The 17,948-nt window shown below is 45.7% G+C and overlaps 1 protein-coding gene across 5 annotated transcripts in view; it reads right to left on the bottom strand.

Moving 5' to 3' along the window:
• The window catches only part of NTRK3 (neurotrophic receptor tyrosine kinase 3), a 378,761-nt gene that overhangs the window by 140,663 nt on the left and 220,150 nt on the right, over positions 1-17,948 (bottom strand). For all 5 annotated transcript variants that reach the window (XM_057544725.1, XM_057544727.1, XM_057544726.1 and 2 more), the window contains one exon: positions 9,036-9,224. In XM_057544725.1, the coding sequence (XP_057400708.1) occupies positions 9,036-9,224 (189 nt within the window). The remainder of the gene's footprint in view (positions 1-9,035; positions 9,225-17,948) is intronic.

Genomic DNA, 17,948 nt, shown 5'->3' with positions numbered 1-17,948 from the left:
GACAAAATTCAACACCCATTTATGATAAAAGCCCTGCAGAAAGTAGGCATAGAGGGAACTTTCCTCAACATAATAAAGGCCATATATGACAAACCCACAGCCAACATTGTCCTCAATGGTGAAAAACTGAAACCATTTCCACTAAGATCAGGAACAAGACAAGGTTGCCCACTCTCACCACTATTATTCAACATAGTTCTGGAAGTCCTAGCCACAGCAATCAGAGAAGACAAAGAAATAAAAGGAATCCAAATCGGAAAAGAAGAAGTAAAGCTGTCACTATTTGCAGATGACATGATACTATACATAGAGAATCCTAAAGATGCTACCAGAAAACTCCTAGAGCTAATCAATGAATTTGGTAAAGTAGCAGGATACAAAATTAATGCACAGAAATCTCTTGCATTTCTATACACTAATGACGAAAAATCTGAAAGTGAAATTAAGAAAACACTCCCATTTACCATTGCAACAAAAAGAATAAAATATCTAGGAATAAACCTACCTAAGGAGACAAAAGACCTGTATGCAGAAAATTATAAGACACTGATGAAAGAAATTAAAGATGATACAAATAGATGGAGAGATATACCATGTTCCTGGATTGGAAGAATCAACATTGTGAAAATGACTCTACTTCCCAAAGCAATCTACAGATTCAATGCAATCCCTATCAAACTACCACTGGCATTTTTCACAGAACTAGAACAAAAAATTTCACAATTTGTATGGAAACACAAAAGACCCCAAATAGCCAAAGCCATCTTGAGAACGAAAAATGGAGCTGGGGGAATCAGGCTCCCTGACTTCAGACTATATTACGAAGCTTCAGTAATCAAGACAGTTTGGTACTGGCACAAAAACAGAAATATAGATCAATGGAACAGGATAGAAAGCCCAGAGATAAACCCACACACATATGGTCAACTTATCTTTGATAAAGGAGGCAAGCATATACAGTGGAGAAAAGACAGCCTCTTCAATAAGTGGTGCTGGGAAAATTGGACAGGAGCATGTAAAAGTATGAAATTAGAACACTCCCTGACACCATGCTCAAAAATAAACTCAAAATGGATTAAAGACCTAAGTGTAAGGGCAGACACTATCAAACTCTTAGAGGAAAACATAGGCAGAACACTCTATGACATACATCACAGCAAGAACCTTTTTGACCCAGCTCCCAGAGAAATGGAAATAAGAACACAAATAAACAAATGGGACCTAATGAAACTTAAAAGCTTTTGCACAGCAAAGGAAACCATAAACAAGACCGAAAGACAACCCTCAGAATGGGAGAAAATATTTGCAAATGAAGCAACTGACAAAGGATTAATCTCCAAGATTTACAAGCAGCTCATGCAGCTCAATAACAAAAAAACGAACAACCCAATCCAAAAATGGGCAGAAGATCTAAATAGACATTTCTCCAAAGAAGATATACAGATGGCCTACAGACACATGAAAGAATGCTCAACATCATTAATCATTAGAGAAATGCAAATCAAGACTACAATGAGATATCATCTCACACCGGTCAGAATGGCCATCATCAAAAAATCTAGAAACAATAAATGCTGGAGAGGGTGTGGAGGAAAGGGAACACTCTTGCACTGTTGGTGGGAATGTAAATTGATACAGCCACTATGGAGAACAGTATGGAGGTTCCTTAAAAAACTACAAATAGAACTACCATATGACCCAGCAATCCCACTACTGGGCATATACCCTGAGAAAACCATAGGTCAAAAAGAGTCATGTACCAAAATGTTCATTGCAGCTCTATTTACAATAGCCAGGACATGGAAGCAACCTAAGTGTCCATCAACAGATGAATGGATAAAGAAGATGTGGCACATATATACAATGGAATATTACTCAGCCATAAAAAGAAATGAAATGGAGGTATTTGTAATGAGGTGGATGGAGTTAGAGTCTGTCATACAGAGTGAAGTAAGTCAGAAAGAGAAAAACAAATACAGTATGCTAACACATATATACGGAATCTAAGGGAAAAAAAAAAAAAAAAAAGGCCATGAAGAACCTAGTGGCAAGACGGGAATAAAGACACAGACCTACTAGAGAATGGACTTGAGGATATGGGGAGGGGGTGGGGTGAGATGTGACAGGGTAAGAGAGTGTCATGGACATATATACACTACCAAATGTAAAATAGATAACTAGTGGGAAGCAGCCGCACAGCACAGGGAGATCAGCTCGGTGCTTTGTGACCACCTAGAGGGGTGGGATGGGGAGGGTGAGAGGGAGGGAGAAGCAAGAGGGAAGAGAAATGGGAACATATTGTATATGTATAACTGATTCACTTTGTTATAAAGCAGAAGCTAACACACTATTGTAAGGCAATTATACTTCAATAAAGATGTTTAAAAAAAAAAACAAAAAAACAGACTAATGGTTGCCAGGGGCTGGGGAGGGGAAATGAATCTTGGACCACAGGAGAGTTTTAGGGTAGTGAACCTATTGTGTGCGATACTTAAGTGATGGATACATGACACGATGCTCTTGTAAAACCCATAGAACTGTACAACACGAAGAGTGAACCCTGCTGTAAATGATGGACTTTAGTTAATGATAATATATCAATATTTGTTCTTCAATTGTAACAAATGTACCACACTAACGCCAGATGTTAATAATAGGGGAGATTTTGGTGGGGGAAGTGTGAGGGGGTAAATGGGAACACTCTGTACTTCCTGCTTAAGTGTTCTGTAAACCTAAACCTGCTCTAAAAAATTTTTTTAAATTAAGAAACTGACTTATCCCCAGGGCCAAGTATTTCCTTATCTGAAGGCAACCATGGTCCCTTGGGAACTTGATTTTGGGGAAGAATTCAGAAAGGAGGATAAGTCCCAACAGCCAGACCAAGGTTGACCCAGCTTCATGACTACAGGGACCTTCAGCCAAGGTTCTCTTCCCCATAGGGCTGTCCTTATCCTGGAAACAGGGAGAACATCGAGCCTCCACAATACAGCATTCCTCAAAAGCCAGCTTCCCTGAGTCCAGGAGGTGGAGTGGACCACTGGAATCCTAGGCAATGTGATCTGACAGGGAAAGGATGCATCCTGGAGTCAGTAGGTCTGGGTTTTCATCTCAGGCTCTCTCTTAACAGCTGTATGATCTGGGACAAGTCCCTTAAGCTCACTGAGCCTCAGTTTCTTTATCTATAAAATGGGTATATCAGCCTCTCCCTCAGAGAGTGAGCAAAAGATTGCATGAGGTAAAAAATGGAAAGCCCAGCCCAGGGCTTGGTCCAGAGGAGGCTGTTGATGCAGATCAACGACCTTTCCCTCGGTCTGTGACATCTCTCGAGAGCCTGCGCCTGGAATGAAGACACACTCACCAAGCGTCATCTGACACACGGTTCGTTGGTATCTTCTCCAACCCTAGTCCCATGCTGTGTTTCCGCAGACAATGAAGACTGGTAACACAAGGGACTTCCCTGGTGGTCCAGTGGTAAAGAATCCGCCTTCCAACGCAGGGAATGCAGGTTCGATCCCTGGTCAGGGAACTAAGATCCCACATGTCGCGGGGCAACTAAGCCCGAGCGCCACAACTACTGAGCTCGCGCACCTCAACACGAGAAGAAAAAACCTGCACGGGGCTTCCCTGGTGGCGCAGTGGTTGAGAATCTGCCTGCCAATGCAGGGGACACGGGTTCGAGCCCTGGTCCGGGAGGATCCCACATGCCGCGGAGCGACTGGGCCCGTGAGCCACAATTGCTGAGCCTGCGCGTCTGGAGCCTGTGCGCCGCAACAGGAGAGGCCGCGATGATGAGAGGCCCGCGCACCGCGATGAAGAGTGGTCCCCGCTTGCCGCAACTGGAGAAAGCCCTCGCACAGAAACAAGGACCCAACACAGCCATAAATTAAAAAAAAAAAAAAAAAAAAAAAAAAAAACCTGCACACCACAACTAGAGAGAAGCCTGTGCGCCGCAACTAGAGAAAAGCCCGCGTGCCACAATGAAAGATCCCACGTGCTGCAACTAAGACCAGATGCAGCCAGAAATAAAAATAAATAAGTAAATAAATAAAGGAAAAATTAAAAAAAAAAAGACTGGTGACACATAAGAGCTACTTCTTGGAATAAGTTCAAAGTCAGGTTTGGGAAACAGGACCCACATCTTTGAGAAGGGACAGGACGACCTAAGATTTCACTCAAAATCATGCAAGACTACTGTGCATGGCTTTTCCTCTAAGCCATGGGGAAAGGTCACTTTTCAATAGGATGGGCCTAGGAAGAACTCACAGGTGGTTGGAAGTGAGCCAGATGCCCAGTGATGAGTAGGTACAGGAAGGAAGAAAAGGGAGAGAGGGGATGCAGGGAGGGAGATGGGCATTTCAAGCGGGAATTACACTGTGGTAACAGTCGGAGGTGTGAGCTTGGAGGGAGACCTGGAAAGAAGTGACTAGGGGTAGAGGCTGGTGAATCAGCAGCAGAAAGGAGCAAGGTGAAGACACGAGGCCCCGGGAGTGGCCCCAAGGGGGCACAGGGTCCCATCCTGCATCTTGGAGATCAGCCCCGGTGGCAGTAAGCCCCTGAGGGTAGGGACCATGCATGCCTTGTTCCCCATTGTTTCCAGAGCCGGAAAGGAAGGTCTGACACAAACCCTCAATGAATATTTATTGAATAGATGAAAGGGAGAAAAATCAGCACTGAGTGAATGGCTCAGATGCTAACGAAGAGGAGGGACCCAAAGGAATACGCTCAAGTTTTACCAAGAGAACTCAGGGGTTCCTCGGGAAACAGAGCTACGAGGCAGGGAAGGTGAAGAGGTATAGAGCTGAGTGGAAGGGGACAATGTCTGAAAGGGGAGGTGAGAGCAAAGGATGGCTGGCCAGGGTCAGGGAGAGTCCCTGACTACAGGCCCACCAGGAGGAGAGAGGTCATAGGGAGGGGTGGGGAGCTGGGAACGCTGACGCTGGGAAGATGCACCCCCTCTGAGACAGAAACAACCTGAGAATAAAGGCAGACAGCCTGGCCTGGGGACAGAGGGCAGGAGGGGAGGGTGACACGGGTTAGCACCCCCAGCTGGCCTCTGCTCTCTCAACCAAGAGGCAAAGTTGTCCTCTGAGAATGGTTTTGGGAAAAGGGGATGAACAGAGAACCCCAGGGCCTTGAACAGAGCCAAGCAGCCTTCCAACCGAGCAATGGGCAAGAGCCAAAGCATGACTCCTAACACAGCCACCTGCAGTCCAGCCCAGCACAGGCACCACAACTGCAACCCAGCGCAGTCACAAGGGGGACAAAAGTCACCTAGTGCCCAACGTGGCTACAAATAGCTTGAAGCTTCTCCCCAGTGACCCAGCTAGACCGGCCCCTTGCTGTCTCATTCAGAAGGACCTAGCCTCAAATTGGCTGTGTGACATGGAGGGCTGTACCGGTTTCCTGATGCTTTTGAGCATCAGGGGGCTTTAAATAAATAATGAGGGCGGCCTCACTAGACTGCAGATTCTATATCCAACCCCGAAGAGCAGCGTCTTTATTCAGCTCTTCCAGCACCCCTGGAAAGGCCAAATAAATTTAGAATAAAGACAATGCCAAATGCAGAGCACTCGGGCACATGGGTGAGGGGCTGCAAGCATCTGATAACGGATGGTACCAGGTGAGCTCTAAACATCCTTGCAGCCCTGACACACTATGAAAAATGCTATGGACCAGACTGAAGACAGATAGAAAGTGAGAAGCCAGGAGAGGAGCAGCGTCTTAATCACTCCAGCCAGAAAGGTCCCACCACTTATGATAAACACGTGTGTAAAGAAAGAAAAGCACTTCTGTGCTAAATCCATCACCGGAGGACGTGCGGAAATGACCCCTAAATTCAGGTAGCTAATGTCCCTGCGATTTCTCCCCACAGTCCGCGTTGTTAAATGGGACGAGGAAGGGACTCAGATGGGAAACCCCCCCCCCAGGGCCCCAAGATATGAGCATTTCTCCTCCCTTAATCCCTTGCTTCTTGTTGTCCCCCCCCCCCGCCAAAGGAGTGACCCCAGCCCTGTCTACAGCATCATAAACGTTCACTGCTTATTTATCCGCCAAGGCGCATGTGGTTTTAATTATTTATGATAGTGTTTCATCGCACATGGGGATGTGTCTTGGAGTCCCTTCCCTTGACTGATGAAGCGTTTGTAATCAGAGACCTGCTGCTTCCCAGCCGGTAAATCTCAGCGAGGAGAGGGCCAGGCGCTCCCTTCCAGGACTGTGTGAGTCAGCCATGGATTCACAGAGGGAGGATTAGCCAAATCCGGTTACAAGGCTCCTGCACGTTGTTTGTCCTTTTGCCACACATGTTTTCTGAAAACAATTAAGAGCCATCCGCTGTCTACTGACAGGACAAAACGTACCGCTTCCCTGAAAAGGGCATCTTCCCTAATATCAGAGGGTTTGGATAAGCTGGATTCATCCGGGGATTTTGCTCTGATGAGGTCTTGTTTGTTCCCTACTCCCTCAAGTCTTGTCACTAAACCTGCTTCCTCTCTGTCTCCACCTATCCCTTCCTGTGTACACAGAAGTGCTGTCTGGACGTAGAAAGGCCGTCTGCTTTGAGTCACAAACACAAGGAGCTGTGGAGACGCTTCTCCTCTGCACCGTTTCCCAGGGCGACAGCTCCTTGGCTGGGTGCTGGGTCCTGACATCAAAGGACACTCAGAACCCACCGGTCTCTCCACGGTGCCCACTCATTCTGATGGCCCAGAGGGATCTTCCTCCTCACGTGCCACATTCGCCCCATCTGGAAACTATGCCACCACCTGGTATCAGGAGCCCATGGGACCCTACTCTACCCCAGGGCCCAGAGCTTCCACTACAGGGAACAAAGCCCATCCTCATTTTTCCCGGATTCTGTCTTTATGAATTCACCTACTCGCTACAATTTATGTGCAACCCCAGAACACACACACACAGCGCTTTCACAGTCATTCGCAAACATTCGAGAAGTGGTGACCAATTTGAGTCACCCCACATGCACATTCCCAGCTGAGGTTAAAAAGCCATGCTCTGCTTTCTCGTTTCAGCTCTCGTACTGTAAACAAGTGTCCTTCTCGTGGTCGGTCCAATGCCACCTTGTTTTGCATATTTGTGCTTTTCGTGGGTGAGATCCCAGTTTAAAGCAGCCCCCAAGCATAGTGCTGAAGCTCTGTCTAGTGTTCCTGTGAGTGAGAAGGCTGCGATGTGCCTTACGGAGAAAAGAGGTGTGTTTGATAAGCTTTGTTCAGGCATGAGTCGTAGTGCTGTTGGCCACTATGAGTTCAATGTTAAGGAACCAACAGTATGTACTAAGGTGTCTTTAAACAGAAGCACACATAATACAGGTTATGTCTTGATCAGCTGATAAAAGTGTTGTGACCAGATGCTTGCACGAACCTAACCCTGGATTTCCCCTAGGAACAATGGTCCAGTGTTCGCTAATTTAGTGGTCAAAGTGACTTTACAGAATACTTGGAATAACGAGAATCAGCTGTATATTCAACAGCAATGCCAAGCCTCTATTCAAATACCAACAGCACTCTAGAAAGCTCAGCAGCGCCAAGCCTCGACCGAGCTTGGACCCATGCTACCATCACAGGAGGGCTTTCCTCCCAGCCTCACCGAGGTCAGTCCAGGATGACCCTGATCCGAGGTGAGAGCTTTAGCCAGAGTAGAACCATTCTTTGCACTGTCTTCCCCACTGTTTATCTGAAATGCAGGTATCTTTCTTCCCTTGCCCAGCCCTGGTCCAGAACCCAAGTACCCTTCCTCTAACTGGTACTGATGGGGGAGTCTGATAAACACTGAGAGATTCTGGAGGACATCAAGGTTGGGAGGCAAATGATGACCTTATCCTGATTCTAGCCCAGTCCCTCCCACTGTGGCAATTCTCTCACTAAAAACAGAGCCAGAAACACAGAAGCAAAGGTGGATGGGGTGGCTGAATGCCCACTCTGCTATAAGATGGACCAGTGGGAGCTGCAAGAGTTCTGTGAGCTACAAAGAGTGTAGCCCAAGTGTAGAGAGCCCCGCCAGGAGGGAGAGCAAGACCAGAGGCACTTCTTCCTAGGCTGACCTGGGACTAGCTGACCAGACGAAGAGAACAGATTGGCAGAAGCCTACGGGGCAGGAAAGGGGGACTCACAGCCTCCCAGAACCTCGGGTTTCCTGTCTGTAGATGAGGCCTTAACCTACCCCATCCCTTCTGTCCCTTCTAGCTCTAGGGCGCTCTCCAGGGGTCTCTGTTCCCTCTCCTGACACAGCTGCCCGTTTCTCGGGAGCAGGAGCAGTGGGAGGGGAGGGGTGTGCACCGTAGTCGCTGAGCCTAGATTGAGCCTGGGGACACAGCAAGGGAAACAGCTGCTGGATGGAGGGCCAAGCCACGGAGGCACCAGGAACGGGGAGAGGCCCTAGCAGACTCAGCAGAAATACAAAGGGAGGGGCTGAACCACCAAGAGGGAAGAGAGATTAGGAAGCAGGTGCCCCGAGCCCTCTGATCTGAAGGAGACATCTGTAGCGGGGAGGGGAAGGGTCCTAGCACTGGGGCCATGATCTGATTCTCAGAACGTGCACTTCGGGGCACTGGAGGGGCAGCTAGAGAGATGTTTCCATTCGAAAGGTACTCACCGCCCTTCACTCCCTTCCCCTCTAGTGGAGGCTGGGGCAGCGGGTCTGAAGACCTCAGGGGCTGTTGTCTGGACAGAGTCAGGTTACATTTCCTGAATACACAGGCCAGGTCCACAGGTACAACCAGCCGTGTCTGTGCCCCCTGCCTTACTGGGAGCACCTCTCCAGGTGGGGCTGGGCCTCCTGCCTCCAGGCTGCTCCCCCACACCCCCACCCCGAGCCCGCTCTGCCCAGGGGACTCTGTCCCAGTGGTGTCCCCTCACCCAGGCTATTCTTCAAGTTTTGAAACAAAGAGGGAGGGTCTCTTAGAGAGTGGGAGGTTAGCAGGTGGTAGGTCACCCCAGAAGGTTCCAGAACCCCAGCTACGTGGTCTATCGCCATGCCACCCTCCCTCCCCAGAAGGGACAACATTCTACTGCGGTACTCACATGTGTCTGGCTTGTGGCAGTTGTGTCCCTGACGGAAGTACTGGGGGTTCTCAATGACCGGGATGCGAGTCATGCCGATGACCACTGTGTCCGGCCCGGCATCCAGAGACGAGGGCGTGGTGATGCCATGGTTGATGTGATGCAGCGGGCTGGCTGAGTCCTCCTCGCCACTGATGACAGCCACGGGACCTGCACACGCCAGGAGAGACACAGGACCCCGGTGAAGTCACATCCAGCCAGTGCCCAGCCCTCCCACAGACCTTTCCACTATTTTTCCCACTACATTTTCCATAGGAGCAAAATCCATTGGAAGAGTATTCCCCGAATGCTCTGGATTCTGAATTGAGAATAACCCCTTAATTCTCTTTCACGAGAGCGAGAAAAATCTACCTCATCACACCATGGAAACAGCTGCAAAATAAGAGTGAATCTAAATGATTATGACACGAAGTATTCCCACTTTCCCCAAATCCAAATTAGTTCCAAATAATTAAAAGTTCAAATAAGTTTCTTTGCTTATATAACAACCACAGGATTTTAAAAATGACCTAGCGGTAGTATGCAGCCTGTCCCTTGTCTCTTCAAGAGCTTTCAAAACTACTAATGCTGGGTCCCACCCTCAAAGATTCTGATTCAGTTGGTCTGGGGATGCAACTTGGGCATCAGGATTTAAAAGCTCCCTTGTGAGTCCCAAGTCCAGCTAAGATCTGGAACCTCTCTTTAGGGCCTTGGAGGCTGAGAACCTTTCCAGAGTGGCCATCAGATGCCCACAGGAGTATGAAGTAACTTTCCCTGGATTCTGCTATCAACTCTCCCCGGCCCACAGACAGATAAGCCCAATGTGGGCTTGGATCTAACTCCGGCCAGCTTTCACAAGCGACAGCACTCAGGCTGCAATACTATTAGCCTACAGACAGCTGGGCCAGCTGACTCACTCTTGAAAGTTCCATATTTGCCCCAATGGCTTCAGAGAACACCATCTGCATCTTCACCAACCCTAATGCCACCATATTCTAACCCAAAGAAGAAAACCAATAAATAAGGTGATTTGCGAACACAAGTTGAAAAAGATGATTAATGCTGCTGTCTTGTTAGAGGAATGATTCTGTTTGGTGGTGTGATTCTCCCATAAGTACAAATAAAACTCCTGTAAAGTGAATTAGCTGTGACTGCTTGTGGCTTTCTACAAGTGGTATTTTAAATGGCTGCTTTGCAAGACACATGGTCCCAAGACAAAGCACCTGCTGTGATTTGGTTTTGCAGCTTTTGAACAATATTTCCACGGCAGAAATCCACTTACATCTTACTGAAGTTTATGGGGAGAATATTTTCCATCAAATAGCAAGGCAAAGCGCCAATGAGGCAGAACTAAATGGAGGATGGGTAAATGCAAACTGAGGACGCTGAATTCCACTCCGTCAGCACAGACAGGCTTATTTCAATCCACAACAAACGTCTGACTGTGCTTGGAGACCATGTGAAAAAGCAGCAGTAAGGGGTTGCCCAAATACTCGCAGGCATCACGTGCCTTGCAAAAAGAGGCCAGTTCTTGAAAATACCTTGTAAACTTTTTTGAAACACTTCACAGTGATTTCCAGTTAAACATGGAATGCTGAACACGGGTCTTTAGCCTCCTCACCCCAAATGCTATTAACATACAAAGGAATTAAAGAAATATTGGCACACAAAGAGGAAGAGGAGAGACAAGAGGAAATGAGATATTTCAACAATGTTTTGGAAGATGAGAAGCCAAAGGAGGAAAAGCTCACTTACAGAGAGGAGGAAGATAGGGAAGAAAGGACCACCAGGTCTGCGGCAGGGAATCATGACAGCAAGTCAGTTCTGCTGGGGAGACCCAGTACTTGAAGGGTCAGGGGACCAAGGAAGGCGGCAGTGAGGCTCGGGGCTGGAACAAGTCACCCCGGCCATCACCTCACCCCCATCCGTCAGAGTCTGGTGGTTTCATCACAGAGAAATTGAACCTGAAACGTTCAGGGGAGGGCTGGGGTGAAGCACGAGGCAGAGCTCCTTCTTCTTGCTCCTAAAACAACAGAAATGGGACTTCCCTGGTGGTCCAGTGGCTAAGAATCCTCCTTCCAACACAGGGGACGTGGGTTCGATCCCTAGTCAGGGAACTAAGATCCCACATGCTGTGGGGCAACTAAGCCCGCGCACTCTAGAGCCCATGCGCCACAACTACTGAGCCCATGTGCTCTGGTGCCTGCTTGCCGCAACTAGAGAAGCCCACGTGCCACAAGGAAGAGCCTGCACAATGCAACGAAAGATCCCGCATGCCGCAATGAAGATCCCGCGTGCCGCAACTAAGACCTGATGCAGCCAAATAAATAAATAAATATTTTAAAAATAATAAATAAAACAACAGAAACCAGGAACAACACTGCTTACCCAGCCATCTCACCCTTGGTCTTGCCTCAAATACCGCCACCCCAGAGGAGATTAGAGAATGCTTCTCTGGAGAAACTAAATGCCTTAGAATGGACTTCTGGAGAGTGACATGTGAGGGTCTCCCAAGGAAGTCGAGCTTACATGGCAGTCATGCCTTAGTGAAGCAGAACAGTTGACAAGCCCCACCGTGCACACAAAGCAGGATCTTATTAGCTTTCTAGTGTTCAATTCCTAAATACGAAGAAACAGTCCAGGATCACCAGACACTTCAGCAAAGCTTCAGCATGAAAGAGGGGCACAAGACACACAATCAGGGACCTGCAGGAAGCAGAGGCAATTCAGGGAGCAGAAGACTTTTTAAAAAATATCTTCAGAAAGATAAATGAAGACACTGCATCCAGAAAACAAGATGATACTTAAAATATGACCAATTAGAAGGTAAGAAAGAATCCTTGAGAATTGTGATCATCAAAATTTGAAAGTCATAGAAAAATGGAAGATAAGTCAAGAAAATGTCCCAGAAAGTCAAACAAAAAGGGAAAAGGTGGTAAATAGGAAAGAAAAGATATGAAAATTAAAGACTCGATCTAGAGATCCAACATCTGATTAAAAGGAGACAGAGAAAGAGACAGACAGAGAGGGAGAGGGACAGAAAGAGAAAGATGAAAGGCCAAAATAAAAAAATATGGAAAAATTTGCCCAAAATATTATCTATGCAGTTCCCAGAACAATTAACACATACACGAGAGCATGCATGCATGTGCATGCGTGCATGCGGGTACGTATACACACACACACACACACACACACACACACACACACATCAAGACACAAAGTTATGAAATGCCAGAACCATGAGGATAAAGAGAAGATGCTAGGGCTTCCCTGGTGGCGCAGTGGTTGAGAATCTGCCTGCCAATGCAGGGGACACGGGTTCGAGCCCTGGTCTGGGAAGATCCCACATGCCGCGGAGCAACCAGGCCCGTGAGCCACAATTGCTGAGCCTGCGCGTCTGGAGCCTGTGCTCCGCAACAAGAGAGGCCGCGACAGTGAGAGGCCCACGCACTGCGATGAAGAGTGGCCCCCGCTTGCCACAACTGGAGAAAGCCCTCGCACAGAAACGAAGACCCAACGCAGCCATAAGATAAATAAATAAATAAATAAATAAATAAAATTTTAAAAAAAAAAGAGAAGATGCTAAAAGCTTCCAGGAGGATGGGACAGGCCATATTTCAAAAGGAACAGCAATCAGAAAGACAGCCTAATTCTCCATAAAACCATAATACTGTTACCGTAACTGAGCAAATTCCTTCAAAATTCTGATGGACAAATTTTCAACCTAGAATTCTACACCTAAAAATGTATCCACCCATAGTAAGGGCAACAGAGACATATTTGCAGACATGTAAAAATTTACCTCACCCTTTCTTAGGAAGTGATGTGAAGTGGAAGGTTCAGCAAAACAAAGGGGCAAAAAAGGAAAGGGGAGTCGGGGATCCAGTTCTCAAAAGACCAAACAACAGAAGGCCCCCCACACACTGGCCCCTTCTGTTCTCAGCATTACAGGACATGGGTTGTTACAGCAACATGGAGGAAGGACACCAAATCAGGAGTTTGGAGAAGACAGAACATTGGACATTCGAATCTGCTTTCATCAAGTCAACGGACAAAGCGAGTGATCAACAAAATGGTCCAAAAGCCTGTGCTTTAAAACAGTGTCAACTTTCTCGACATTATTTATTCTGGAATCTGAAAAGGGCTGGGGAAAGAGCCATGGGTAGAAGTGTCCTTCCATAGTCTCCCAAGCCATGGAGAGGATGGATGGGGCTGCCCACAAAGACCTGACAGAAATAAAAGAATAAAGCAGACTAAGGAGCCCTGGAGGACCCACTACTTAAAATGCAGGCGGAGAAAGGGGAGCTGAAAAAGGAGGATGAGAAGAAATGGCCAGAGAAGGCTGCTGTCTTAGAAGTCAAAGTAGGAGAACTTCTAGAAGCTGAAGAGCATCATATACAGAGGCCAAGTAAGATGAAGAATGAAATCAGGTCACTGCATTTGACAATAAGAAGGCGGCTTTAATGAGAGCAGTTTCCATAGAACAGTAGAGGAAAATATCATATTATAGTGGGTTGAAGAGCTAGAGAAATCACCATCACCATCATCATCATTTTTATTATTGAGTGCTTCCTATGTATCATGCTCCGGAAAGGTTACTTCTTCACCTTTATACCTTTATATGCAACCAGCATCCACTCCAAGAATCAATTTCCCTTCCCAAGTCTGGCTGATTCTCCTGTCCCTTGCCTCAGGGGGAAACCCACAGACCTGTGGTCCCTCTGGGAAAGGAAGCATTTCTTCTTACCTGAATATCCACAGAAAAGAATTTATAAAGATACAAAGAAGGGACAAGTAATTCAGGGGACATCTCAGCTGTCTGGGGAGCTCTCTTCTATTTTCTGAGCCCTAAGGTAGGTCAGGAGGATTCAAGCTTGCTGTCTTCTGAGCTCTCAACACACACACACAGACTGCCTAGTATCTGTGATGGGCCTCTCTGCTGTCACTAATCCATTCCTAATTACACATTTATTTTGGTATGCAGCACTAATAAACAAAAAGAAAGAAACAAGTTTATAGCCCTTCTGGTAAGTTCAAGCTTTTGAGAGAGACCTGAGGGAAGACAGGTCTGCTCAGACACCCCCATCACATGATTCTCGTCCCAAATAGGTGCCTTTTTTTCCCTTCAGACCTATGGTGGGTTTTGTTCCTCCAATCACACCATAATAGAACCATTAGATAATTAGAGACAGCTTGATGGCCCCGACAGGTGTCCTGCCCAGCAGGATGGTCCAAACTGTCTTTCCAGAGTCTCTCTCTTTCCCTCCCTGCTCCTCCTATAGGAAAAAATAAGGGAGCAGAGCCAGGGATGGCTTGGATTTTCATAAGTGGTTGATTCCAGTGTAGGGCTCAGTTTCCCCCAGAAAGCAAAGGTCTCTGATGGGAACACAGGTGGAATTTCACTGCAGTAGAGTGAGCTCTGACCCAGGTGGGCAGGGCCCCCATCGCAGGGAAGCTGAGGGCTGCAAGCCACCACAAGGACTGCAGGGACATGGCATCCTCAGAAGCCTCTGGAGACTCAGGGTCCACAGTACAAAAGGGGAGGGGAGGAGGGAAGGGGTGCTTTGCACACAATGAAAGAGGAAAGAGAAGCAGCCTCCCTGGTAATGCATGACCACAGAAACACTCACTGCCTCTTTCAGACCCGAGGAAGAACCTCCTTAGAATCATCTCTCCAGTGTTTCCTACCCTTGTCACCTAAATCCCCTTCTGTTCCACGAACACCTTAACTTACAAAGCATTAACAATTCTCAGAAATTTGGCCCCAAGAACACCCAGTCATTGAGTCTACACTCTGGCATTTGCCCAGTCAGTGTGTGGAAGTGGAAGTCTCCAATTTGCAAAGGAATGACTTGGAGTCCCAAGGATGTGGTTACAACGAAAGGGAAAGGGAGGAAAAATAAACCAACTTTTATTAAACACCTACTATATGCCAGAAATATTGCTGGGCATTTTGTTCTCATTTGATCCTCCAAAAAATACTTTTATCCCCATGCAATGAACTGGACAACTCAAATAAGTTTCGTTTTTCAAAAATCACTCAGCCAGGAAGTGATGGAGCCTGTATCTGAACCTATGTTCATCTCCAAAGTTCTTCCGCTTCCCACCAAACTACCTAATTTCTCAATAGGATGGCTGACACCTAGTATTTTTTATAAACAGCCAGAACTCGGTGTGAACACATGAGCCCATTAAAGAAGCCAAAACATCACATCTGAATCAAATCACCTAGGAACAGATCACCAAATATTTTCAAGGCTGAACCAACCCATATAAGATAACTTTGGGCAGTCAAGGCCAATATTTATGGCTAGATTGTAAAATCCTGGAGCCAGAATCCATCCATTTCTATATTCCTTCATTTATCCTTGTACTTCTTTCCAAAGCGGGGGGTGGAGAGGTGGCAATCTCACCTAGCAATTCAGAAAACCCTCTTAGAAATTGCGGTCATCATGACTGCTGTTCACCAAGTATTTCCAGGCACCTGGTAGGAAGGCAGTTTTCTGCACTCCTTGAGGTGAGGCGGTGCCCCATCACTTTCTTTGGCTAATGAAAATGAGCAGAAGTGATCTGTATCACTTCCCCATGGAAGCTTGAAGATCTAGTGTGTTGATAACATATCACCTCACACCTGTTAGAATGGTCAGCATCAAAAAGGCAAGAAATAACACATGCTAGTGAGGACATGGAGAAAAGGGAACCCTTGTGCAGTGTTGGTGGGATTGTAAATGGTGCAACCACTGCAGGAAAAAAATATGGAGGTTCCTCAAAAAATTAAAAAATAGAACTACCATATATTCCAGCAATTCCATTTCAGAGAATACAGGAGTCCCCCCATTATCCACAGTTTTGCTTTCCGTGGTTTCAGTCACTGGTGGTCAACCGTGGTCCGAATAGTAAATGGAAAATTTCAGAAATGAATAATTCAAAACTTTTAGGTTGTGCACCGATCTGAGTAGTGTGATGAAATCTCACACTGTCCCTCTCCATCCCACCCTGGACATAAATCACCTCTTGTCCAGCACATCCCACCCATTAGTCACTTAGTAGCCGCTGGGTTAAAAGATCGACTGTCATGGTATCACAGTGCTTGAGTCCAAGTAACCTTTATTTTACTTAATAATGGGCCCTAATGCAAGAGTAGAGATGCTGGCAATTCAGATATGTCAAAGAGAAGCTGCAAAGTGCTTCCTTTAATTGAAAAGGTGAAAGTTCTCGACTTAGTAAAGAAAGAAAAAAATCATACACTGAGGTTGCTAAGATCTACAGTAAGAACCAATCTTCTATCGGTAAAATAGTGAAGAAGGAAAAAGAAATTCATGCTAGTTTTGCTGTTGCACCTCAAACTGCAAAAGTTACTACCACAGTGCATGGTAAATACTCAGTTAAGATGGAAAAGGCATTAAATTTGTATAATAAGAGACTTTGAGAGAGAGAGAAACCACACTCATATAACTTTTATTACAGTGTATTATTATAATTGTTCTACTTTATTATCAATGTTGTTAATCTCTAACTGTACCAAATTTATAAGTTAAACTTTATCATAGGAATGTATGTATAGGAAAAAACATAGTATACATAAGGTTTGGTACTATCTTCAGTTTCAGGCATCCACTGGGGATCCTGGAATGTATCCCCCATGGATAAGGGGGGGGGACCACTGCATATCCATAGGAAATGAAAATACTACGTCAAAGAGATATCTGCACCCTTACGTTCACAGTACCATTATTTACAATAGACCAGACAAGGAAACAGCCTAAGTGTCCATTGACAAATGAATGGATAAAGCTGTGGTATCTATATACCAAATGGAATTGGTATATATCAACCAATTTGATATGTATATCAAATGGAATATTATTCAGCCACTAAAAGGAGGAAATCCTGCCATTTGCAACAACATTAAAATACCTTGAGGGCGTTATGCTAAGTGAAATAAATCAGAGAAAGACAAACACTGTAAGATCTCACTTATATGTGGAATCATAAAAAACAAACAAATAAACAAAAACAAGTCCTGGGCATATAATGTACATCATGGAGACTATAGTTAATAATACTGCACCGTGTATGTGAAAGCTGCTAAGAGAGTACATCTTAAAAGTTCTCATTACAAGAAAAAAAATGTGTAACTATGTGTGGTGATGGATGTTATCATTTCACAATACACACAAATATTGAATCACTATGTTGTACACCTGAAACTAATATAATAATGTAATGTCATATGTCAATTACATCTCAATTTTTTAAAAATCCAGTGTGTGATCTGCCACATTTTCTTTTTCCTGCCTTGGCAATTGTGGAAGCATGAGGCAGAGCGCCAGGCAGCCCTGAATGAGGCTGACATAGAGCTGGAGTCTCCAGCCAACACCTGGTACACATAAGTGAGAAATACAGCTTTGTTGTTTTAAGTCACTGAGATTGGCAGGGGTGCTGTTTGTTATCAGCATAACCCAGTTCATGCTGACTAACACAGGAATGAAGTCGTCTCATGTTTAACAATTTTACTTTAATCCTTTCCTTCAGACAATGAGCATGCTTCACACCATCCTCAACAAATCTCTACAAAAGTGTCTTATGAAAAGGATGGGCTTATTGTCCTCAATGATGTGATTCATCTTAAACGCCTATTCCCAACTATCTGTCCCCAAATTAAGCTCTAATCTAATCTAATAGAGTTCCACTAAGAGCCAGATCATGGCCTCCTTTGTTGAAAAAAACTCCGCCCTACCTCACTCTGACTTGGGAAGTATAAGAAAACAACAAACCTGGATGGGTCTCATGGTTTTTTAATGTGTCAGAATGAAGCAAACAAGCCAACCTTTGGATTAAGAAAATGATTTTTTAAAAACTTCAACCTTTTCCTACTGATAAAAATCAAAC

The sequence above is a fragment of the Balaenoptera acutorostrata genome, chromosome 3 (genome assembly GCF_949987535.1).
Source record: "Balaenoptera acutorostrata chromosome 3, mBalAcu1.1, whole genome shotgun sequence".
Lineage (NCBI taxonomy): Eukaryota > Metazoa > Chordata > Mammalia > Artiodactyla > Balaenopteridae > Balaenoptera > Balaenoptera acutorostrata.
The sequence above is the reverse complement of the archived record's forward strand: the minus strand, read 5'-3'. Positions and strand labels throughout refer to the sequence as shown.